Genomic DNA, 24,316 nt, shown 5'->3' with positions numbered 1-24,316 from the left:
ATTATAGATTTAAGGTAAATTACAGAATTTTTACCAATAATACATCGCCATTTATTTATTTTGTGGGAGACAATCTTCGTATCTTAATTGGCCGTAGTTTTGTTTTTTAACTAGAAATTGATTGGTGGGTGAGAATCCAATCTTTCTCTCTATTAAACTCTTCAATAAAATTAACAGATTTATCAAGTGAATTAAAATTAAAAACTACATTAAATGACAAATTGAAATTTATAAATGGATAGTTGACAAAAAAAAGATCTTCAAATTAAATGAGATTTGGAAGTATGGTGGTTAGCTGACATTTTTAAGTTTTCACGGGAATTATTGACAAAACAACAACATGATGAAGAAAAACTGTAAGCGAGGGAGAGACAATAATAATAATAATAATAATAATAAAGGACGGAGAAGAAAACTCACAACTCACAAGCACAGTTCGAATAAATTAGAGAGAGAGAATCGAACGAAGATCTTGAATTACCAAATTTTTATTTTTAAAATTCATGAACTAAACCATGGTGTTTTTTTTTTCAGTTCGTACTTGTTTCGGATGGGGAGTCAAATTTACTGTTCTTCCTCTCAATGTCAGCCTTCTCGGCGGCCTTGATAGCTTTTGACAAGGAAGTGAGCATTGATGATTTTTTTTTTTTATAGGAGCAGCAATTTGACCGTCGAAATGTATGTTATGATACGCAATCACAACAGAGGAAACTCAATTTTTGGATTGATTGATGTCTGAGAAAAATGGTGTTTTTTAAAAAATTTGATTTTTTTTAAATTATAATTTTTTATGTTTTTTATTATTATTTTATTAATGTGTTGATATAAAAAATAATAATAAAATATTATTTTAATGTATTTCTCTTTAAAAAACAATCATTACCACACTGTAAAATACCTTTTTAATATAAAAAAATAAAATATAAACAAAAAAGAACTAAAAAAATTAAATTAGTGAAAATATTATTAGTAAACTAAATATGATTTTTTCTCTGTTATTGATTATGTATTAAGAGGTGTTTGAAAGTGTGATAACGATTGTTTTTTAAAGTGCTTTTCACTCGAAAATTTATAAAAATAAAATTTTTTTATTTTTAAAATTTATTTTTTATATTATTACATCAAAACAATCTAAAATTATAAAAAAATAATTTTAAGTGCCAAACACAAAATAAATTCTCTAAAACTCATACGAAAAACAACTTTTCAATAGTAAGTCAATTTATTATTATTATTATTATTATTATTGCTATGCTTGATGATATATATCTTCATATTATTTTTTCAGGTGTGAAAATGTTATGTTTATTTATGTTTTCAATTAAATTAAAGATAAGAAATTCATATATTTTATATCAATAACAAGTTTATGATAATTTTGATTATTATTACATGTTTAGTAACGTAATGTATAATATATTTTTAATTAAAAAATATTAAAATAATAATGTTTTTTAATTTTTTTAATAATAACACATCAAAATTATGCTAGTGTGAGCATTACTTTTATGTTTGGATTCTAGAAGCAACTTTGTGCTTATTTGGTAGTGCGTTTTGAAAATATATTTTTCTTAAAAAATTATTATATTTATATTCTTAATGCAATATTTTAACATGATAATATTAAAAAAAATATTTAAATATACTTCTAAAGAAAAAACATTTTTAAAAAACATTATCTTGAATTTTAATGCCAACCCAACCTAGAGATCAGACAAAAGTAAGAGGAAAAACAAAAAGTCATCCAAATAAAATGCAAATCCAACCACAGAAAAGGAAAACGAGAGTTGAAAATGCATGCTCTTGCTGTATTCTAGACCCAAAAAATACAGACAAGGAAAACGCATCAATGTCAAGTCAATGTGAACTGCAAACTATAAACAGAAAGAGAGAGAAACAAGAAGGGGGGAGAAAGTATGGCGTGGGAGATGCCCTAATAAAATAAACAAGAAAGACAGAGAAGAGAGAGGGAGGGGGGAGGTGAAGACTCATGGCTCTCAGAACAGAGAGTAAGAACTCATAGTTTAATAGATTGTGCAAGAAGGGAGAGAGTTGGCGTATCTCCAAAAATCCTAAAAATTCGATTCAGTTTGCTTTAAAAAGCAAGGGGCAGATAAAAGTGTACATCTACACAAACATTATATTATAAATAAATACAAAACCCAAGATCAAGACTGTCCAAATCAAGTTAAAATAAATAAAAAAAAAACTGCGTGTAAAAACTTGGCCATTATTCAAAGCACCTCCACCTTTCTCTCTCTTGGACTACAGAAAAACCCACCATTGTTGATTGAGTTTGTTCCCTTCTTTCAACAACCTCCCTCTTATCTCTAAAAAGCATTTTGCTCGCTTGTGCTTCGCTGTTCGTGTTCTTTGGTCAATATGTGTTTAGATTTGTAGTTAGTGCTGCTAATTTTTATAATACTAAACAAACAGCAGTGAACGTGCTTCTTCTTTGTTTTGTTGCCTCTCGCGCACACTATTCCCCTCTCTCTTCCTGTCTCCCATGCATAGTTAAAAAAAGAAGTGAAAGTGAAAATTAAAATTAAAAATACTAAAATCTTCACGCCTGGAGATGAAAATGATTAGTGTTTTTTCTTTTTATACAAAACAGTCTGTTTTGAGAAGTGAATGAAAGAGAGAGTCTTTGGAATTTGGGCTGTTTTCTACCTTTCGAGACTCCTCATGCTTGTGTCTAATTAACAATCAAGAACTCTTTTCTTTTCAATTCCGGGTCTCTTTATTTCAGTTCTTCAGATGGGTTTCTTGAGAGGGATTTGTTTATTTCTCTAATTTCTTTTGTCTTCCTCTTTTGCTCAAATCACTCTAAACAATGCTGTAAATGATAATTTACTTGTAGTTAAGCAACAGCAGTGCTACTTTTCTCTGTACATCAGAAGAAGAAAAAAGGTCTTTGTACATCAGAAAAAGAAAAAAGGGTAGCTGCAGCATTGCTACGTTGTTAAAGAGTATTACCTCAGACATACATGGCTGTGTTGTGTCCCTGTGTTATTGGCTTTTTTCCTTATTAGATATGAACTGGGGGTCAGAGAAACAAGGAGAAAATCAAGAAGACTCTGATAGATTTTAGTTCTTGTTGTGCTTGAGTCCATCTATGGCGTTGAATATACAGCAAAGCTACCACCACTCAGTGGCTGTTAAAATGAATGGGCAACAAATGGGGACCAAAAGGGGGTATACATTTATACAAGCCAACAGGACTTGGCTTCCCAAGATTTTGTTGCTCTGGATCATGGCTATGGCACTTTTTAGTTTGACAATATACAATGGCATGGATGCTGATAATAGAGTGAGGAGAAAGGAGGTGTTGAGTAGCATGTGTGATCAAAGGGCTAGAATGCTGCAAGATCAATTCAATGTTAGTGTCAACCATGTTCATGCCCTTGCCATTCTTGTCTCCACTTTTCATTACTACAAGAACCCATCTGCAATTGACCAGGTTTGTACTCCTTTCTTTCTCTCGAAACTTTTGATTTCAGTTTTTGTTAGTTGAATTTTGAAGGTTCTAAATGGTTGCCGGCGAAAAAGACAAAAATAAAAGAAGGGAAGATGATTTTGGAATCTCAGATTGTTTGCTGTTCTGTTCCCAAACAAAAAAAATAAATAAATGGAAAACTCACTTCGATTTAGCCACAAGTCATGCAAGGTTTAGTTAACTTTGATTTCTGAAGAATTTTTTCTTTCTTTCTGTCTTTCTTCTTCTTCTTCTTGTTTTTTTTTTTTTTGTGCTTTGAAGTTGTTTAGGCTGTTTTGTTCCTCAACAAATTATGGTGAAGCCATTGGAAAATTACATTTCCTTGCGATTTGGCTTGCAAGAGTAAAAAAAACACGATATGACTTCGTCAAATATTTGTATACGACTAGGGAGTTCTTTCATCCTTCGATACCTTGTTCTCTGATTGTGCATGCTGAGATTTGATTTTGACAAAAACTGCAGGAAACCTTTGCTGAGTACACTGCTAGAACTGCTTTTGAGAGGCCATTGTTAAGTGGCGTAGCCTATGCACAACGAGTGGTCAATTCAGAGCGGCTGGAATTTGAGAGGCAACATGGGTGGACAATAAAGACAATGGAGAGGGAGCCTTCACCCATTCGAGATGAATATGCACCTGTAATATTTTCTCAGGAGACGGTCTCCTACATTGAGTCTCTTGACATGATGTCAGGGGAGGTAATTTTTTGAGTCTGTGACTTGAATTTGGATCCCTTGTTTACACCATTTACGTTTTAGTATCTAGTTTTTAAGTTTTCTTTGGCATAATGCAGGAGGACAGAGAAAACATACTGAGGGCTAGGGCTACCGGGAAAGCTGTTTTGACGGGCCCCTTTAGGTTACTAGGTTCTCATCACCTCGGTGTTGTATTGACATTCCCTGTTTACAAGTCTAAGCTTCCTCCAAGCCCAACTGTGGCCCAGCGCATTGAGGCAACTGCTGGGTGAGTGCTGGTTTATATTAACATTTTCAATTAAATTCAATTTCGATTTGAAAAATATATAGGCTGACTAGAAGATTCGACAAAACATGGTTCTATGATGTTACTCAAAAAATTCTCTTTATGCTTAAGCAGTTTATTTTAGATACTAATTTTGAGCTTAAAAGTTTCGCCTTTTGGTTTGTTAGTGTGATGAGATTATTTGTTTGATGCCATTAAATTTGATCTGTTGGTGCATAATAAATATGACATTTTGAGACTTTGTTTCATCTCTCTTTTTCCTTGTTTTCCTATCTACTTGCTGCAATGCTGCATATCTACAATATCGTATATTAGAAAAAGAAAAAATTTCGTTCTGTTTCACAGAGACAGTTTTGTTGCTTCAAAATGATTCAATTGTTTTATTTTTGTAAAATAGCTTAAAAGATTGGGCAAGGTAAATCCTTTGTTACTCTATATGCTTGTCATTGACATGAAAATTTGGCAATCGTTATTGTATCAGGTGTGTAGTTTAGATTGAGGTGTTGTTTCTTCGATATGGATATGATGAATTTTATTTCCACTATGCTGCCTCTGAATTTCAGTGATATTTTTGTGTTTAAATGCAAATTTGCTCCTCATTGTGATCGTTGTTCTACAACCTTGAACCAATTTCTGATTTTTCAAGTCTACCTCTCCTGAGCTGTCTAGAGATGGAAATTTAAAACTTCTTATTGAATTGCATTTCACTATTAGCAATTAGAAAACAGACAGTCAAATGCTCTTTTAGGCCTGTGGTAGTGATTGATATTATGGCTGGAATTTCATCCACGTCACCTTTATTTCCTGGCTATTTGGGCTCCCCGCATTGGAATTTTTCATCCCTTACAGTTTGGTTGATGCCATGTATTTTGTAGAAAATCTGGTTTCATCTATTAATATAGATTTCAAATTGAAAGCAGATACCTTGGTGGAGCCTTTGATGTCGAGTCCCTTGTGGAGAATTTACTTGGACAACTTGCTGGGAATCAGGCAATTTTGGTGAATGTTTATGACATAACTAACTCTTCTGACCTTTTAATCATGTATGGTCACCAAAATCAAGACGGTGACATGTCTCTTTTGCATGAAAGCAAGCTTGATTTTGGAGATCCATTCAGAAGGCATCTGATGACATGCAGGTAAATGTATCAAATCACTGATCTTGATTTCCTAAGATAAATGGAAGAGTGAGTTTCCAGCATACAGGTGGTTATAATTTGAAATCTGAGCAGGTACCACGAGAAGGCGCCCACTTCATGGACTGCACTCACCACAACTTTCTTATTCTTTGTGATCGGTTTATTAGTGGGTTACATCTTGTACGAAGCAGCAATTCATATTGTAAAGGTCGAGGATGATTTCCATGAAATGCAGGATTTGAAAGTCCAGGCTGAAGCTGCTGATGTTGCAAAATCCCAGGTATTTTCCCCAACATTTCTGTAAAGAATATAACTGAACCCCCCTTGTTTTCTTGCTGTAGCATCTTCCTACCTGAGTATCATTGTGTTCTTGATGCCAGTTTCTAGCTACTGTATCTCACGAAATCAGAACACCTATGAATGGCATCCTTGGTATGCAAGATCTCTCCTTTTCTTTTCTGGAATATGAAAAATATTCTAGGTTCTTGTCTTTTCGTAATCAGTGGTATGGTCTGTGCACAATTGCAGGAATGCTTGCTTTGCTACTAGATACAGATTTAAGTTCAACCCAGAGGGACTATGCTCAAACAGCTCAAGTCTGTGGAAAGGCACTGATAGCTTTGATAAATGAGGTGCTTGACCGGGCTAAAATTGAAGCTGGAAAGCTAGAGCTGGAAGCAGTCCCATTCCATATTCGATCCATAGTAGATGATGTCCTTTCTTTATTTTCTGAGAAGTCTAGAAACAAAGGCATTGAGGTAAGTCCTAGGGAAACACAATAAGGGCAAGTTCAGTATATTCATATCTTTTCTTGTTAGCTGAAATGAATTCTCTTAAAGGGACCAAAGACCTGTTTCATTCTTTTCCTTGGGTTGAAATATCACGTCTGGTTTTTGGATTTTGTAAAAGACAAACTGCAAGTTTCTCTTTTATGTTTAATCTGACCTTTTCTTTTTTTCTTCTTTTCCGTGGACTCCTGATGTCAATTGGTGGTGGCATTCTGGATGTGTTATCTCATCGTAAAAAATGCCTGAAACACGGTTGCATAATCAATTGTGGAAGTGCAGCTGGCAGTGTTTGTTTCTGATAAAGTTCCAGAAATTGTTGTCGGTGATCCTGGGAGATTCAGACAGATAATCACAAATCTGGTGGGGAACTCTGTTAAGGTTAGTGTATTGCTTGAATTTTGTTATACAGTTCAACCTACTAGAATGTATCTGTATGATTTCTTGTTAGTTCATTTATCAATTAGCCAACTGTAATAGTGATAGAGGTTTGTCTTAGCACAAATATTATGTTTTACTATGCAGTTTATGATTAATCCAATAATGATTTTTTTTCACCATTAGCTTTATTGCCTTCTTTAGAATTCTACCTCTTGTTATAATTGACATTTAATTCTGTTTGGCAGTTCACTGAAAGAGGACATACATTCGTTAAAGTTCATCTGTATGAACATGCCAAGGCCACGACAGATACAAAAGCAGACACTTGTTCAATTAGTGGGTCCAATGAAAGTGTGCTTATATCAGGGTCCCAAAAGTTCAAAACCTTAAGTGGTTGTGAAGCAGCAGATGATCAGAACAGTTGGGATGTCTTTAAGCATCTTTCCGATGAAGATTTCCGATTTGATGCCTCAATAAATGTAATGACCAGCAATGAAGCTTCTGAAAATATTACTTTGATGGTATGTGTGGAGGATACAGGAATTGGCATCCCCTTAAAAGCCCAGAGTCGTGTTTTCATGCCCTTTGTGCAGGCAGACAGTTCAACATCAAGACATTATGGAGGAACTGGAATTGGATTGAGTATAAGCAAATGTCTGGTTGAGCTCATGGGTGGTCAAATAAGCTTTATTAGCCGACCTGAGGTTGGAAGCACATTTTCATTCACAGCTGTTTTTGGCACGTGCAAGAAAAATGCTTTCACCAAAATGGAAAAACGCAATGCTGAAGATTTGCCTTCTGGCTTTAGAGGATTGAAAGCATTAGTTGTTGATGGAAAACCAGTTAGGGCTGCTGTAACCAGATACCATTTGAAGAGGCTTGGTATCCTAGCTGAAGTTGTGAGTAACCTCAAGGTGGCTGCTGGTAGCTGTGGGAAAAATGGTTCTCTAACATCCGGGTAAGTTCATTTGGCTGGCTTTGCCCCTAATCATTTTAACTTAATTAAGAAATTGAAAGGTTCTAAGGAAATAGCAAGAAACATGTGTGAATCTTCTGCCCATCACTGATGTCTCTGGTTTGCCTTTTGGTTTGATCTTAATGAAAAAACACAATAATCATTCCACTTTTCATGCCACTTTGTGTCTTCAGGAGGGGAAGCTCGTTTACTAGATTTTGGCTTCTGTGTTTTAACTTAGAAATGACTTATTTTCATGTCATTTGCTACTATGATGCACATCATCTGCCCAAGATTCAGATTGCCATGTGTTTATCATATAGAATTCATATCAGGAACATTGTTGGGAGTGTGTAGTTGTAATTGAATTTTTGCAATGCCAAGATTTCTACTAAAGCTTTATTGCACTGAGTTGTTGGTTGGGGATGGTTGATGGATTTTTTCTCTCCTTGTCCTTCTTGACAGCTTTGGCCTAACTGTCACGACTGAGTTCCAATGTTCACAAAATAATTTCAAAGTAATATAGCTGTAGGCCTATGTTTAACCCATACTTCAAGGGCAGCAGGGTTTTTATGTGAAAGAGCATGTTAAAAGTATAAAAGCCTATATTTTTCCTTCACTTAATAATGTAAGCTTTTTTCATAAAAACTTTTGAGTTGAAATTTTCCTTGATAGGGTAATCAAAGAAAATTACTCTCTCATGGAGTGTCTCCTAAATTCTTTGGAGTGCACTTCTATTGTGCGAGCACTTGTAGTTTTGGCTGATATAGAAACCATAAAAGAATTGATCTGAATAAAAAACGTATCAAATAATAGTTTTTATAAAAGATAACTTGTGAAGTAGCCGATAAAAATAGATCATTGATAGAGCTCCTACATTTACATTTTGTTGAGAATTTGAAATTCCATGCTACCTTGTGCTTGGCATAACCTCTTTGTTTTAAATTGCAGAAGTAAAATCCAGCCAGATATGATTCTAGTCGAGAAGGATACATGGATTTCTGGGGAGGATGGTGTTTCAAGTGTATGGAAACTGGACTGGAAACAAAACGGACATGCATTCAAGTTTCCTAAGATGATCCTTCTTGCTACCAATATTACCAATTCTGAATTTGATAAAGCAAAGGCAGCAGGTTTTGCCGATACCGTGATCATGAAACCTTTGAGAGCAAGTATGGTGGCTGCATGTCTTCTTCAGGTGCTGGGCATGGGCAAGAAGAGATCACAAGGGAAATGCATGCCAAATGGATCTTCTTTCCTTCAGAGCCTTCTCTGTGGAAAGAAGATTCTGGTGGTTGATGACAATAGGGTAAACCGCAGAGTTGCTGCAGGTGCGTTAAAGAAGTTTGGAGCTGATGTCGAGTGTGCTGACAGTGGTAAAGAAGCACTGAAATTGCTTCAACTACCACACACTTTTGATGCATGCTTCATGGATATTCAAATGCCAGAAATGGATGGGTATGACTTTGAGATTTTGTTTTATGATTTTGGATTGCAATGTCCTTTATTTTTCAGCTCTTCTTCCTTGGTTGCTTATAGAATGAAATTATTTTTATCTATACCCCGTTCTCACAAAAGCCAAACTGATCAATGTCTTTGATTACCTCTCTTTTTTCTTTCCATTTTTTTTGTTAACGAACCTTTTTGGCATCATATAACAATATTGCATAAGAAATTTTAGTTCGTATATGGAGAAATTATTAGGTCAGATGTGTTTTTAGTTGCTCCAATTTGTGGTTTGCAAGGAGCAATGTAATCTTTTTGGCTAAAAGAAGCCATGTTTGTGCCAGTCATATTTGGGCAACCAGAGCTTGGGATCAGAGCAGTAGTGGGAATGGAAGGGCATTTGGTCCTTGTTTCTGGAGATCTGAATTGCCTGGTTCTTGTATCTTTTCATCTGATTGAAAAGTAACTAGGCTCCATTATTTGTTAAAATAAGTTTAAAGAGCAAATTTCATGCTCCCATAAGTTTCAAACCTTGGAGGATACACAAATTGGTGATCTAGGGGCTTTGGACTCATATTCTCTACCACTACTTATGCATACTTAACAGATTTGATTGCATGGCATCAGGAACTAAGCAAGTACAATTGGCATGCTTTGCATGACGTTTACATTCAAAGTACCATTTACATGGGTTTTCTCCTCCAGGTTTGAGGCAACACGTCGTATCCGGCAGATGGAGAGCCAGGCAAATGAGCAGATGAATGGTGAATCCATGGTAGAAGGAGGAACAACTAGAAAAGGACAGTGGCATATTCCAATATTAGCAATGACAGCTGATGTGATACATGCCACACATGATGAGTGCTTGAAATGCGGGATGGATGGATACGTCTCAAAGCCTTTCGAGGAAGAAAATCTTTATCAGGCAGTTGCCAGGTTCTTTGATAGCAAATCCACTTTAAAGTCATAATAGGATTCCCCTTGCCTCGTGGGAACTGGGAAAATCTAAATTGGAGAGTTTCTTTGGTTGATCTGAACCAGCAATTTTGAATCACCCGCTGGTGCACTTGGTCTCGAGTGGATAATGGACGTTGGTTTCCTTGGGTTTTTGATGATTCGTCATCGAAAATAGTTACAGGTTCGGGCAATTATTTCTAACCACCTTCAGTTTAACTTGAATAGATGCTAAGCACATGTATACTACTAGAGAAGCCTCCGTCCCCACTTGTATGTATAGATCATTGGGAGGGGGAGGAGCAAAAGTTGTAAATCTTTTTCTCTTTTTCCTTTTTTGTTGTTGAGGAGTCTTCACCCTTGTTTTGTATTTTTACCTATTCAGGAAGACTTATTGACTAGACATTGCTTTGCCATAGAAGGGTAGTTGAGAGTGAAACCATTTGCATCATTGCATGCGCATTGCCTTGGATAATTGATGGAGAAAGCCACGTTATAGGAATTCATGCTCAATGAAACTTTTCTGTTAATTGCACCTTCCAGGGAGTTGTTGGAGGGCGCCATGTTTTAGTCCCCCTCCACAGGTGGTCTGATATCTATCCCCTCTGTCAACTGCTTGGAAGCTTTGGGATTAATGAAGACATTTTTCTAACGTGCCATGAACGAGTTTCTGTTGAAAGTGCGTTCACAGCTGCAGAATTAGAGCTCAGCATTGCTTCTCTTTTGATGGTTACTTGCACTGTCTGATTTCTTAACCTTGATGGGTTGTCCTCCTATATATGAATATATTTTGGAAAAATTACAACGAAGTTCACCAAGCTGAATACACAATAACTTGCATGCTATTTTTAGTTTGTGAAAATATATTTCTGGGCCATCTATTCTCTCCCCCTTGTTTTCGTTAGTTTTATTTTGCAATATACACCCCTTAGAAAGGGTTAAGATGTTTTTCAGCTCCGGCTGTTCCTTTTTTGGTATTTAAACAGGAATGAAATGATTTTTTTTTATTTTTTAATATTAAAATAATTTAAAAATATCAAAAAAAATTAAAACAAGAAAAAATTCCTTTGAAATGCAAAAATAAGCGGCGTTTTAATTACTAAGCAGAAGTTGATAGGTATGGAGAAGTAGCTATGGACGGAGGTCGATTTGTCAGAGCCACAACTCGCCGCAAAGTTGAATGTCGATGGACATAAGGTGTTCTCATACGAAGACCAGACCTTCCTCATAACCGTGGTTCAGAAGGATCACTTTCACGTATGCGGCGGTGGACATTGATCAAAGTGATTTGTGAGAGGTAGAAGATTCCTACCACCTCAATCCAGCTCATCCAAGCTGTCAAAATTGCTAAAACCACATGCTTTCTTCCTTCTTCTTCTTCTTCTTCTTCATACCATAACATTAACTATACTTCCTTGATTTCAATACAATAACTAAAGTCGGTAGAGGACGGAATTCACTTATTTAAATAATTAAATATTTGTTTCATAAAGAGGAAAAAAAAAGTTACTACTAGATATTTATATATACGGTGTCCTTGCTCAACTTTTCCCTCACCAGCCCTCGCCACCGTAAGGCGGAGATCAGGCCTGAATAGCCATCAGCCCATTGCTAGACTTGTTTAGCTCTCAGTGCGATTTCTAGGCCGGGCATAAGCCCATCAAATCAAGGCAAGCCCTAGATTTGTTAAGAGGATCAAAAGAATTTAACGATTTGCTTGTTGATTCTAGAGGCACGGACAGTTAATATTGGGGATTTCTAGTAATTAGTTGAGGTTTAAAATTTAAGAAGGATGAGGCGCGATTTCCAGAGAAAAGGATTGCCTGCCATCGCTTTGCAGTCAAAGAGGAGCAATAATAATAATAACAATAATCATAATAATAATTTATTTCATTTCACCGGCGATTTATTTCATAGGAAGGGGGTCAGTTTGGGATTTTAATTATGGAAGGGGCTATTGGCACAGCCTTTTTTTATATTTTTTTTGCACATGGAATGCTCGAAGTGTCCCTGTATTCCAATCACTATGATTAATAATATTTATTATAGCTATAATTAATTAATTAATTAATTAATTAAAACCAAAACCATGGCATCCACTGGATATATCAGGCCACAACAAATTCCAGCCGTGCAACATCACAATTCCTTAATATAGCCAGATCATTTAATACCTTTTAAAATAGAGATGAAGAGTCAGATCACCCACCATGGATTTTTGGCAGAGAAAAATCAGATTGCGGGAGCCAATAAACTGTTTGATTTTTGCAATCTAAGGACAATTAATGTATTTAATATAAATAAAAATATAAGGCTGTGCTGAATTGCTGATAGATAGATAGATTGGGTGTGCCGATAGCAACTCCCTTTAATCGTATGCTGGGTTTAGCATTTCTCAGCCTTCCCAAGGCCTCCATCTTTCCTAGAGGATTCTGTGCGGAGTGCAGTCATGCAAGCCCTAGAATGCCCCGTGTCCACATGCGCTTTTTTTATTTCTTTCAATTTTTTGCTGCCCCATACGCATCATTTTACCCCGATTTCCTTCGAAACCCAATAATGCCGTGTCCCATATGCATCTTTTTACTCAAAACCATTCATAGTATATGATTTTTTGGGGCACAAATGTAAGAGATAAGAACAATCATACTTTATTATATTCACGACAGGTATGCGATTTGTTGCACCTTTCAAAAAGAGAGGGTGGGGAACGAGTCCACTTAATATTGCGGACAAAGAATAAAATGTTCCACTATGTGTGTTTCATCCGCCTAGAGAATCGGCAATACTATGCTTTTAAAAAAAGCTGGTTCTCCTCGGAAACTCCACGTATAGATATTATTAGGCTGGTGCGCACGCTAAGATGCGGGTCCGTGTTATCTCTCCACCGAAATATTTAGGGATCACAAGTATGTTTTGAAAGAAGAAAAAAAATACAATAACTCAGGATATTATCTTGATGAACTAAATATAGTTGTTTTTATACATTACTTACTTGGACTAAAAAAAAAACTATAAACAATAAGATTTTTATAAACAAGATTAAGCAAAAAGATTAAGAAATTTTTAAAAATAATGATCAAATTGAAAAACACTAATATATGATATAAATTTGAACATGTAAAATTTTTCAATGTGTTTTCTTACATTGAAAAAATAGTAAATATAAATCAATAAACTTATGTGTGCATCAAATCAAATAAATCACGAGTTGTTTTGTAAATAGATTTTACAAAAATTCATAAAAGATTAATATAAATGTAATTCAAGAAATTTAAGAGATTAATATAAATTAATATATTTAATATCACAATATTGGTTGTTTACCTAATTATGTATAATAAATTTGCTTGTTAAAATTAATTTGTAATAAAAATCAACACAAATAAAATTTATTGAATAAAATAAAAAAATATATATTATGCAAGACTGCATATATTAAAAATAATTTTAAAAAAATACATATTAAATCAGTATAAAATATATATAAAAAAATATTACAAATGAATTGTACTAACCTTCGAAAAAAAAATAAAACACCCAATTTAACTAAATAACAATCATTGATTCAAAAAAGCTAAATAAAACAAAAAAAAATCATTGAGAATGGGTATTAATTAAAACATATATTTAGAAATGATTTTACAAAAGACATAAAAATAAGTATTAACAAAAAAAATCAATTTTTTTTAAAAAAATATGAAAGAGACCAAGTGTTGTTAGGTTTATAAAGTCATGTCTAGTGTCTGACCCACCCATAAAGGGCCCCGCACGCGGGTCTTTAATTTTTTTAGTTAATTGTTTGTCAAAAAAAAAAAGATGACGCGTCTTCTATAAGTGCCTAGAATCTAGCCACTAGAGTATCTAGAAAAAAAAAGTTTTATTTTTCATCGCGGGACAAAGTAGTTTTTTTTATCTATAAAAAAATGCATTTGAGATCCCGTCATATTAAATTGACATTAATCAACATGGGTTTATCATAACCAATTTTTAACACTATATTCAAAAAGAAATTTCTCAAGTAAGGATTTGTAAATTTCTCAAGTAAGAAATTTCAAAAAGAAATTTTTAACCTCATATTAGATTGACATCGATCAATATTTTAGGCATAATAATCTCTCTCTTCTGAGTAAGAATTTAAGAAATTTCTCATTGATGGTTTATATGAATTATTGTTGGAGGTCGGACAATTGGACGATTTATAAAATTATTCAAAGCACAAAAAAAATAGATCTTTAAGTAATAAATTCCTAAACAACTCTAGATCTGTCGAATAAAATTCTAAGACTCTCAAATAATTTTGTTTTGTTGTTTTTATTGCTTGTAATTGCGTGACCAATACACACCAACATTATTTCTTCTTGATCTAGTATGTTTTGCTCATTTTTGATAGCTGGATCCTGACAAATATTTTTTTTATTCACTTTGAATATTTGTGATGTGATATTAGGTAGATATTTATTTATGTTGATGATATTGCTTGCAGAAAATTGGTAACTGACGTGTTGATGATTTGTTTGTGTGATTTATTATCTTTCCATGTGTAAATATTTTTTTTGAAGTGTTGATTTGGGATTTTCCTAGTGTGATGCATGATTTGCTTTCAAACCTGCAGGCAGGGATAGCAATTAGATCTTAGAAGGATTTTATATTTTTTAGAAAATGAAAGTAAAAGAAATCTACAAGTCTTGAGAGACCAAGCAACCTTGAAGGCTGAGAGATTACTAGATGCCACACGTCACATTGTTGATCGAGATCTGGGCCATGGACGTATAGAACACGAGATCTTTTGGAGACAATGCCAGAACTTTTCCTAAAATTAAGGAATAGTTGGTCGTGGTGAAATCTGGAGAGCTTGGAATTGAAGTTGATTGATCATATATAATAGTTGTATACGATTAGTTTTAGTTGTAACATAGCTGTAGCTGCAGTAGCTGTAATTAAAAGCCATGGATCAAGGGTTTGAATATTTCCATGTTCTGAATGAATGAATGAACAATGTGCTGGGTCATTTCCCATATTTTTTATTGAATGAAAATTCTCAAAATACATTAATTAATAAATTAATAAAATCCATTGAATTTTCAATTAATGAAGCCAAAAAGGAAATAAAAAATATGAATACCTTGTTGAGTAGGAAAGTAATATATATGTTTGTCTGTTTATTTATTTGTTTATCGGATTAATCCAACAACAACAATTAAATTTTTTTTGAATGTACTGGATCAATGTGAAGGATGTGTTTTTAATATTATTTTTTAAATAATTTAATTTATGCAGACATGTAAATTAGTTCAAAGATTCTCTTATTGTTGAATAATTCTTTCTATGCACCACAACAAAACAATAGTAACCGGCCGGCTCCTCATAATCCTAATCACTAATTTGAATGTGAAATATTTAATATTTAATATTTAATTTAAATATGTAAAAGATCTGTTCATATCTATAATTTCAGGACATAGGAGGTGTTCACGAAAAATATCAAAAGTCAGAGATGATTCCTCGATACCTTCCTGGTTTAATTAATTGACGGTGGAAGACTTGCTTTTTTCTCCTATTTATCAACCCGTTTGTTTTTTCATTTTAAAAATATTTATTTATTTATCTATTTTAAAATAATATATGAATATTAAAAAAGTAAAATATATTTTCAAATAAAAAACATGAAATATTTTTAAAAAGAAATTCAAATACATAACCCGGAATAGACTAGACAAGGCTGGACTCACTCGCCTGTGCCAACTGTAATCCGAGAAAAAGATCCAACGTGGAATCCGTAGAGTTTTCAGTCCAAAATACATAAAAGGAAAGCTTGCGTTCCTTCAGTCCACAGAGACAGACAGAAAAAGGGTTTTATCTTTTTTTTAATTCACACTTTTCTCGCCACTCTCTTCCTCACCTCCATCTCCGCGTTTTTTTCTGCCAAAATTCTCTCTCCCTGCAAATAAAACATAAATAAATAAAATCTCTTTATCTCATCTGATTTCGTAAACCCTAGCAGAGTAACCCTCTCTCTCTTAAAAAAAAAAATCTCTCTGAAACGCCACATGGGTGTTTGGCTTTTCACCAATTTCTCACTCTTTCTTTCCCTACTACTATGTCTAGCCAATTCTCAGCAAAACGACGACGCAGCAGCCATGATGAAACTGAGAGACAGCCTTGGCAACCCATCTACTCTCGGCTGGTCTGGCTCTGACCCGTGTAACTGGCTCCACGTGGGTTGCGTAGATAACCGGGTCACTCGGATCCAAATAGGCGATCAGAATTTACATGGTACTCTCCCCCCAGAACTCAAAGACTTGACTCAGTTAACTCGGTTCGAGGTCATGAACAACCAGTTAACGGGCGCATTACCGAGTTTATCAGGTTTAAGCTTTCTCCAAGTCCTCTTTTTACATAACAACAATCTCTCTTCAATTCCTCCTGATTTTTTCGCCGGAATGACGTCCTTAACCAGAGTCTATTTGGATTACAATCCTTTTGAAACATGGGAGATACCGGTGAGTCTCAAGGATGCTAGTGCTTTGAAGGAATTCTCGGCGAACGGTGCTAATGTAGCTGGAAAAATCCCTGAATTTTTTAACAGCGATGTGTTTCCTGGCATGGAGACTTTGCATTTAGCTTTTAATTATTTTGAGGGTGGATTGCCCCTCAATTTTTCGGGGTCTACTATACAATCTTTATGGCTTAACGGCCAAAAGAGTAATTCGAGGCTAAATGGTACTATTTCTATCCTGCAAAACATGACTTCATTGAAAGAAATTTGGCTCCAAGGAAATCATTTTACGGGTCCTTTGCCTGATTTGTCTGGAATGATTTCATTGGAAGATTTGAATTTAAGGGATAATAGCTTGACGGGTGTTGTTCCGCCATCATTGCTGAACATTTCTACACTTCGTGTTGTCAATTTCACTAATAATAAGCTCCAGGGACCGACGCCCAGTTTTGCTAGGACAGTTGATGCGGATATGATTCCCGGGACTAATAATTTTTGTTTGGATAATCCTGGTGTTGCTTGTGATGCTACTGTTAATGTTTTGTTGTCGGTTGCAAAAAACTTTGGATACCCTGCTAGTCTTGCTGACCTTTGGAAAGGAAATGATCCTTGCACATCCACCCAAGCCTGGAAAGGAATTACTTGTGGTGGAGGGGATATTTTGGTGATTAACTTGAAGAAAGCAGGACTTAGCGGTACCATTTCTTCAGACTTTTCTTTGATTTCGAGACTACAGAAATTGATTCTTTCTGATAACATGCTTACTGGTACGATACCCGATGAGCTTATAAGTTTGTCTAATCTTGCTTTATTAGATGTTTCGAATAATAAACTCTCTGGTCAAATACCCAAGTTTAGAAGTAATGTGCAAGTGGAATATGGTGGAAATCCTGATATTGGGAAGATTAACACTAGCTATGCTCCCCCTGGTGCTCCTGGAAGTACACCTTCTGGTACAGGTGGTGGTTCGGATGATAGTGGAAACAAGAACTCAGCTAGTGGAAAGATTGTGGGTTCTGTGATTGGTGCTGTTGGTGTTGTATGTGTGGTTGGGTTAGGTGTATTCTTTTATAGTAAGAAACAAAAGCGATCTAGTAAGGTTCAGAGTCCAAATATGATGATTATTCACCCGCGCCGCTCATGGGATCAGGATGAGGTGAAAATCACTGTTGCTGGATCAAGTGCAAATAGTGGAGTTGAGAGCTTTACTGATAGTGTTGGACCCAGTGACATTCAAGTGGTCAGGACTGAGAATATGGTGATCTCAATTCAAGTTTTAAGAAATGTTACGAATAATTTTAGTGAAGAAAATATATTGGGAAGAGGTGGATTTGGGACTGTATACAAGGGGGAGTTGCATGATGGAACAAAAATTGCAGTAAAGAGGATGGAGTCGGGAGTGATTAGCGAGAAGGGTCTAGCAGAGTTCATGTCTGAGATTGCAGTGCTTACCAAGGTTCGACACCGCCATCTAGTCGCCCTTCTAGGATATTGCTTGGATGGAAATGAGAGGCTTCTTGTGTATGAATATATGCCTCGGGGGACTCTTAGCAGTCATCTTTTTAGTTGGAAGGAGGAGGGTATCAAACCGCTCGACTGGACTAGAAGATTAACTATTGGCTTGGATGTTGCTAGAGGCGTTGAATACCTACATGGGCTAGCACATCAAAGTTTTATTCACAGGGATCTCAAGCCTTCCAATATTCTTCTAGGAGATGATATGCGGGCCAAAGTGGCTGATTTTGGATTGGTTCGTCTTGCTCCAGAAGGGAAAGCTTCAATTGAAACGAGACTAGCTGGAACTTTTGGATATCTTGCTCCTGAATATGCAGGTAACTAAATTTTCAACTTCCATACTTTGCATGCCTAGAGTTATTCTATTATTTTATTGTAGAGTAACCAATAAAAGAAATAGACGAACATTAGGTTGTGAGAAAACCATAACTGAATGAATAAAAAAGCATGAGAAGGACGGGAGGATGCAGCAAAGAATTGCAATTGAGTTTGATACTTCTATTTCTTTTTTTATTGGAAGGATTTTCTATTTGAAAATTCCTTTTCATGTAGGCTTTTAATGGCTAAAACATTGCAGAAACAACACCAGAGTTCTCTCTCTGTCAATGGACCATGTTATTACCTTAAATAACTAGAAAAAATCAATAAAGTGAATAAACCTGATCCATGGTATTGTATTGTTTGTGCAACATTTGTAGGTATAGGAGTACAAGATTTCATAAAACTATAAAAGAGCCTCCTCCTACATAGTATTGGTCCTTGTTTTGACACATAAATGATCTTTGTGTTTGCATGCTTATGATAATAGTTAGCGTGACTGCATTGGCTGAGATGAACGATTCACTTTGCTTTATTGTATTTATTGGGCACACTGGACTGAACTGGAACATATTCATTCTCTTATAATGTCAGCTGGTGCTCCCTTTTGTATTTTATTTTCTTGGTTTTCAATTCAAGTGGGTCACTGGTAGCCAAATAAATTCCTTGCATTTCAAATGATGAATGATCCACTCTTCTTTGTCTAGACTTCTCAGCATGTTAAAGGAATTTTGTATCTTTTGTTTGACAAGTCAGGAGCTAAACCTGAATTCTTCTGTACGTCTTGGCAGTGACTGGTCGAGTGACTACCAAGGTTGATGTGTTCAGCTTTGGAGTCATATTAATGGAGATGATCACAGGAAGGAAGGCACTGGATGAGACCCAGCCTGAGGACAGCTTGCATCTTGTTACTTGGTTCCGTAGGATGCACATCAACAAAGACACGTTCCATAAAACCATTGACCCGACCATTAATCTTGATGAGGAAACCCTTGGTAGCATTAGCACAGTTGCCGATCTAGCAGGCCACTGCACTGCAAGGGAGCCCTACCAAAGGCCAGACATGGGTCACGTGGTTAATGTTCTGTCATCTCTTGTTGAGATTTGGAAACCAGCAGAACCAGATTCTGATGAAATGTATGGGATTGATTTTGAGATGCCCTTGCCCGAAGTGCTCCTGAAGTGGCAGGCATTTGATGGAAGCAGCTCTTCATTTCTTGCCAGTGGGGATAATACCCAGACTAGCATACCTACTCGGCCATCTGGCTTTGCGGAATCGTTTACATCAGCAGATGGACGGTAGAGAAGGAAGGTAAAGGAAGTCATGTGTCTAGCGATATCAGTCTGTAAGCATGCGGTTGTGGTAGGAGTGGGCTCTATCTGAATGCTTAGCTTGTGATTCTTACCACCCCCACCCTTTGGCTTGGTAGTTTATATTTTTCTGGTGCTTTTGAGTGTAGGAAATGCAGATAGACAGATATTTGAAGAGTGGATTAGCTTTCATTTGTTCGTCGTTTTTTTTTCTTCGTCTCTTGTTTCATTGGGATCTGACACAAATGATAATCAATCCCTTTTGTTCAATGCGTTTCCCAGCAGCTCTTTTTTTTTTTTTGTAACCAACAGTTATGATCCCGTTCTGTAGAGGAAATGGCGGGAATTCTATTTATTGGGGTGTCATCATCGCCTAAATCATGAGTTGCTGCTTTATTTCATGTTCCCCTTTTCCATGTCTGGTACCAAATCCATTTCCAGATAATGATGGGTAGTGAAAAATGTGGTTGTTGGGCCCTGATGATGAAGTGGCAGTCCCTTCTTAGCCTTTGCATGTGAAGATGGTTAGGCTCCGTTCGGCTACAATTGCATCCGCTCTTCCATATGCTTTTTATTGAGGAACACTGCAGTAAACTCTTGTTCCAAATAAATTATTTTTTTTAATTTTTATATTTTTAATATACTGATAGTGAAAAATAAAAAATTATAGCAACCAAGTAGTGTACGACACGGATTGAGGAAAGTCAAACCATATCTTATTGATTTCAACATGTATTAGATTACGTGAAATCCATGTCACATGTAAATATCCTTTCTCTCTCTCTCTCTCTTTTTTGTAATAAAAGCTTAGGTGGTGGATGATGTGATGGATTAAGACGGCATCTACACTCTCCGAGTGTCATGCCGGATAAAACAATTGTATTTTATTATTATTATTATTATTATTCTATTTTCCTGGGTAAGCCGGCAAGTGCATGAATGGATGACAATTGTCTGGCACGGACCTGCTCGGTGGATTTATCTGCTCGCCAGCTGTATGTATCTTTTTGGTTGCCAACATTCTGTCACCCCAGACAGCGACTGACAGTACTTGATGATATCTTCAACTTGATGATATCTTCAGCTTTATCATCATTATTCTATAATCAGCGGAATTGGTGGCCATCTTGTAAATAGTTAATCATAATTAATATCTTAACTTGACGGTCAATTATTTTTAAGCCGGATATCAAGCCTCAATTTCTGGCGAGTGTCTTTTCTTCTTTTTATTAGTCTTGCAATTTACAAGGGTGGTGATGTGGATTTATTAGATTTTAGCGTTTTGTTTTTCTTCATGCCTCTTCCGTTCTCCTCCAGGTCGCCACCTATTCCATGCATGTGCTGAAAAATATTTCTCCAGTGTTTACGGGCATTGAAAAAGAAGTTAGGGATAATATATTTAATCAAACTATTCGAGGAGAGTATATTTCCTTCCTGAAGAGGTATTTTCGGAAACCACCCACTTCTAATCTTTAACTGGCACCGTCAACATCATCATCGTTGTCTCGGAATGACTGAGAGTTCAGAAAAAAATAATACCCAATGCCTCGGTTACTTGCTGCGCCGGGTATCTTCAATGATCCCGAAGAGAAAAGGAAAACAGAAGGGGGGGAAAAACACGATTGTCAAAGGGAACGACATCGTCCTGGTGTACCCATAGCAGCTTGACAGCTTAATATGTACTTGAAAAGGGGGCGAAGACCACATTTTGTTTTGAACTTTAATTACAAAAACACAGTATTGTTTTAAATCTTTGTAATTATTGGTTGTTACAATCACATGACAGGCCGAGAGCAGCTGCTGGGCCTAAGTTGCGTTTCCATTAGGCGCGTTTACCATATAAAAATTAAGGTTTTTTTTAGTATTGAGTTTTAATTTTTATTTTATTTTTTGTTAAAATTAAATTTTTTATTTTATTTAAAATTTAAAATTTTTAATATTTTTGGATTGTTTTAATGTCAAAAATAAAAATTTTTAAAAATATTATTTTAATGTATTTTCAAATAAAAAAAATCTTAAAAAATAATCACCATCACACTTATAAACACCCCAATATTTTCATATGCACAGTAGAAGAATAGATTAAAGTCAAAGATGAAATATTTTGAAGTAAAATGTTTTAGCTTTAAATATACGATTAAATTAAGTGTAGTTAATTTTGTTATGAAAAATGGCTATCGGATCTCAAGCTAAATAATCGTTCTCGTTATCACGAGCTAGTGCCTTGACTTGAAATAATATTAGAAAGTCAATCAAATGTATTGGGTTGAGGGTTATATTTCGAGTTAATATTAGAAAGTCAGTTCCGAGGTGGTGGTCATTATATTACCTCGCTCCATTGAGACCACGCATCTCCCCGGAGCTGGGAGAGGCTACCTGCTCAAGTAACGGGACATGCGATGAATATTTTAACCAGAAGGCCCAATGTAGGGCCACGGCCTCCAAGCCCACTTATGGGAAGAACCGCTTTCAGACGAGCATGGAGCGGAGCTGCTACAGTTCTTTCTCCTCAACTTCCCTTGAGTTTTAATTTCGAAAAAGTTAACCTTCAAAAATATCCATAGTACGAAAGAGATTAGCAAAAAAAAAAGAAAAAAAAAGGATGAGGGGTTTTGCTTGCCTCTCCTTCCGTAACATTGTTCGTAAGAATATTTTTTTTCTTTTTTTTAATTAAAATTTCAATATTAAATTTATTAATGATTGAGTTATGTAATTTTTTTTTAGAGGTTATCCAAAGCTCCTAACTTAAACCGTGAGTTTGACAGGTAAATTCGATCAACTCGAGTTTTTTTTTTTTCAAATTGATTTTTTTTCTTGATTTCATCATTCAACATTAAATTAAAAAAGAATTAGATTTCGTAATTTATTTTGGTTTTCTTTATATAAGGTGTTCCTATCTCATAACTCAAATCATAAGTTTGACAGGTTAATTCGAGTTGTTTTTTTATATCTTTTTTTTATTGATTTTTTTTTCAATTTCATATTTCATCACTAGTTTGATTGAGAATTGATTTTCATAATTTATTTTGATTTTATTTGTTGGGTTATTCCAATCTCATGAATCAGGTTATAGATTTGACAAATTACCTCGGGTTAACTTAGGTAATTTTCTTGGGTTATTTTTTTAATTGATTTTTTTTTCAGTTTCATCCTCCAATATTAGATTATTAAAAAGTAAGTTTCGTAATTTATTTTAATTAATTTTCTACAATATTATTATGAATCATTTTACTTGCAATTTTATGATTTTACAATTCAATTTTATGATCCAAGTTTATATTATATATTTTATATCGTGTTAAAAAAATGTTTTTGACAACCTTGATTATGATGTTATAACTTAATATACAAACTGAAAAATTGATCCGATAAGAAAAATGGATATCTATTCTCTTAGCCATTCTTCTTACTCCCGATCCTGATAAGAAAAATGGATATACGGGCCAGGATGGATCAGAGTTGGCATAGAGACATTCTCAAAATAGGAATCCTTTCATGTTCAAAAATAAAATTGGGCTTTGCCTCACACTCCAGTGCAGCGTAGAGAAACCAAGCAGTCCGCCAATCCGAGGAGGTAGGCTTGGGCCTACTTGACTTTTCAATTTCCCGGCAAAGATTCGGCCCAAACAAACAAGTCGTCGAAATATTTATTGGGTCCAAGTTTCTAATTGTCAGACGATTAAGTCTTCACTTGACTTCCACGCCTTTCTTCTTCTTTTTTTTGGTTACGTAAAATCTTGTTTTCTCTGCTTCTTTGGGAACCTCTTTCGCTTTCGGCATTCGCACTAAAAATTGCTCCAAACAGCTTTGTATGATTTTTCTTAAAAAAACAAATCTGGTCAAAGGGCGATGATCGGAACAACTTTGATACAAAAAGAATAATTGAAAACCATACGATTATCTTCACTTTTCAACCCCCTCAAATATAGGGCATGTGCTCCTCCACCACCGCAAATCTAACCTCTCTTTTAATGATCCGATCACATGTTCAAGTTTTTAATAATCAACTAGACAGTATATCTTTCTAGTCGTCAATTATCAAGCTAACTCTAATATTTTATAGTTGACCATTCACTTTTACTATATACCAAGTTCTATTTTCTTCTAATCCCTTGGTTTATAATTTTCTTTTAGTCCCTCCTCCTAATTAAAAATGGGGAAAATTACTGGGTATGTTAGAATCTGTATACTCCTCTCTCTCTCTCTCTCTCTTACTGGGAAAATCTGACAGGCATGAATTTTGAAACCCAGTATGCTGAATAACTCTCTCAATTAAAGATTATCCCAATAGTAAGGATATATAGCGTAATTAAGAAATGCAAATCTAATTAGAATAAAACTGAAAATATATAAACATTTTCTTCATGTCATCAAATACCAGAAGACTTCAAGAAATGGGCAAATGCCGTGATAAAGAGAACGGACATAAATAAACGCAACTGGACAAGTGAATGCATGATTTTACGTGTGGGCAAAAAAAAACGCAAGGGAGGATGGCTGGTTTGGATCATGGTATGGGGTGGGTCTCTTAATCCAACGGC

At 35.2% G+C, this 24,316-nt stretch overlaps 2 protein-coding genes across 4 annotated transcripts; both read left to right on the top strand.

Annotated features, from left to right (window-relative positions):
- Positions 1-2,272: 2,272 nt before the first annotated feature.
- LOC133697284 (histidine kinase 4-like) lies at positions 2,273-10,574 on the top strand. Its single transcript, XM_062119758.1, has 11 exons — positions 2,273-3,460; positions 3,959-4,192; positions 4,288-4,457; positions 5,396-5,614; positions 5,708-5,894; positions 5,995-6,046; positions 6,143-6,372; positions 6,682-6,780; positions 7,026-7,738; positions 8,687-9,193; positions 9,887-10,574. Exons 1-11 carry the CDS (start codon positions 3,116-3,118, stop codon positions 10,149-10,151), a joined length of 3,021 nt encoding a protein of 1,006 aa, XP_061975742.1. The 5' UTR covers positions 2,273-3,115; the 3' UTR covers positions 10,152-10,574.
- A 5,385-nt stretch (positions 10,575-15,959) lies between these two features.
- LOC133696687 (receptor-like kinase TMK3) lies at positions 15,960-20,176 on the top strand. 3 transcript variants are annotated; one of them, XM_062118944.1, is made up of 3 exons: positions 16,374-16,501; positions 16,593-18,463; positions 19,256-20,176. In XM_062118944.1, the coding sequence occupies exons 2-3, from the start codon at positions 16,738-16,740 to the stop codon at positions 19,765-19,767; spliced, it is 2,238 nt and encodes a 745-aa protein (XP_061974928.1). In that variant the 5' UTR covers positions 16,374-16,501; positions 16,593-16,737; the 3' UTR covers positions 19,768-20,176. The 3 variants fall into 3 exon arrangements, with proteins under 3 accessions (XP_061974927.1, XP_061974926.1, XP_061974928.1); XM_062118943.1 differs by having other exon boundaries at positions 15,960-18,463; positions 19,221-19,357; XM_062118942.1 differs by having other exon boundaries at positions 15,961-18,463.
- The last annotated feature ends 4,140 nt before the right edge of the window (positions 20,177-24,316 follow it).

Source organism: Populus nigra, chromosome 6, assembly GCF_951802175.1.
Source record: "Populus nigra chromosome 6, ddPopNigr1.1, whole genome shotgun sequence".
In the NCBI taxonomy this organism is placed as follows: Eukaryota; Viridiplantae; Streptophyta; class Magnoliopsida; order Malpighiales; family Salicaceae; genus Populus; species Populus nigra.
Note: the sequence above shows the minus strand (reverse complement) of the source record. Positions and strands in the feature narration are given on the sequence as shown.

What these genes read in the sequence shown, in the direction of transcription:
- LOC133696687 (XM_062118942.1), top strand. Translation starts at nt 16,183, where the DNA reads ATGGGTGTTTGGCTTTTCACCAATTTCTCACTCTTTCTTTCCCTACTA. An exon ending in TCTTGCTCCTGAATATGCAG is followed by an intron (nt 18,464 to 19,255) that starts GTAACTAAATTT and finishes ACGTCTTGGCAG; the next exon opens with TGACTGGTCGAGTGACTACC.
- LOC133697284 (XM_062119758.1), top strand. Translation starts at nt 3,116, where the DNA reads ATGGCGTTGAATATACAGCAAAGCTACCACCACTCAGTGGCTGTTAAA. An exon ending in CTAGAAACAAAGGCATTGAG is followed by an intron (nt 6,373 to 6,681) that starts GTAAGTCCTAGG and finishes GTGGAAGTGCAG; the next exon opens with CTGGCAGTGTTTGTTTCTGA. An exon ending in AATGGTTCTCTAACATCCGG is followed by an intron (nt 7,739 to 8,686) that starts GTAAGTTCATTT and finishes TTTAAATTGCAG; the next exon opens with AAGTAAAATCCAGCCAGATA.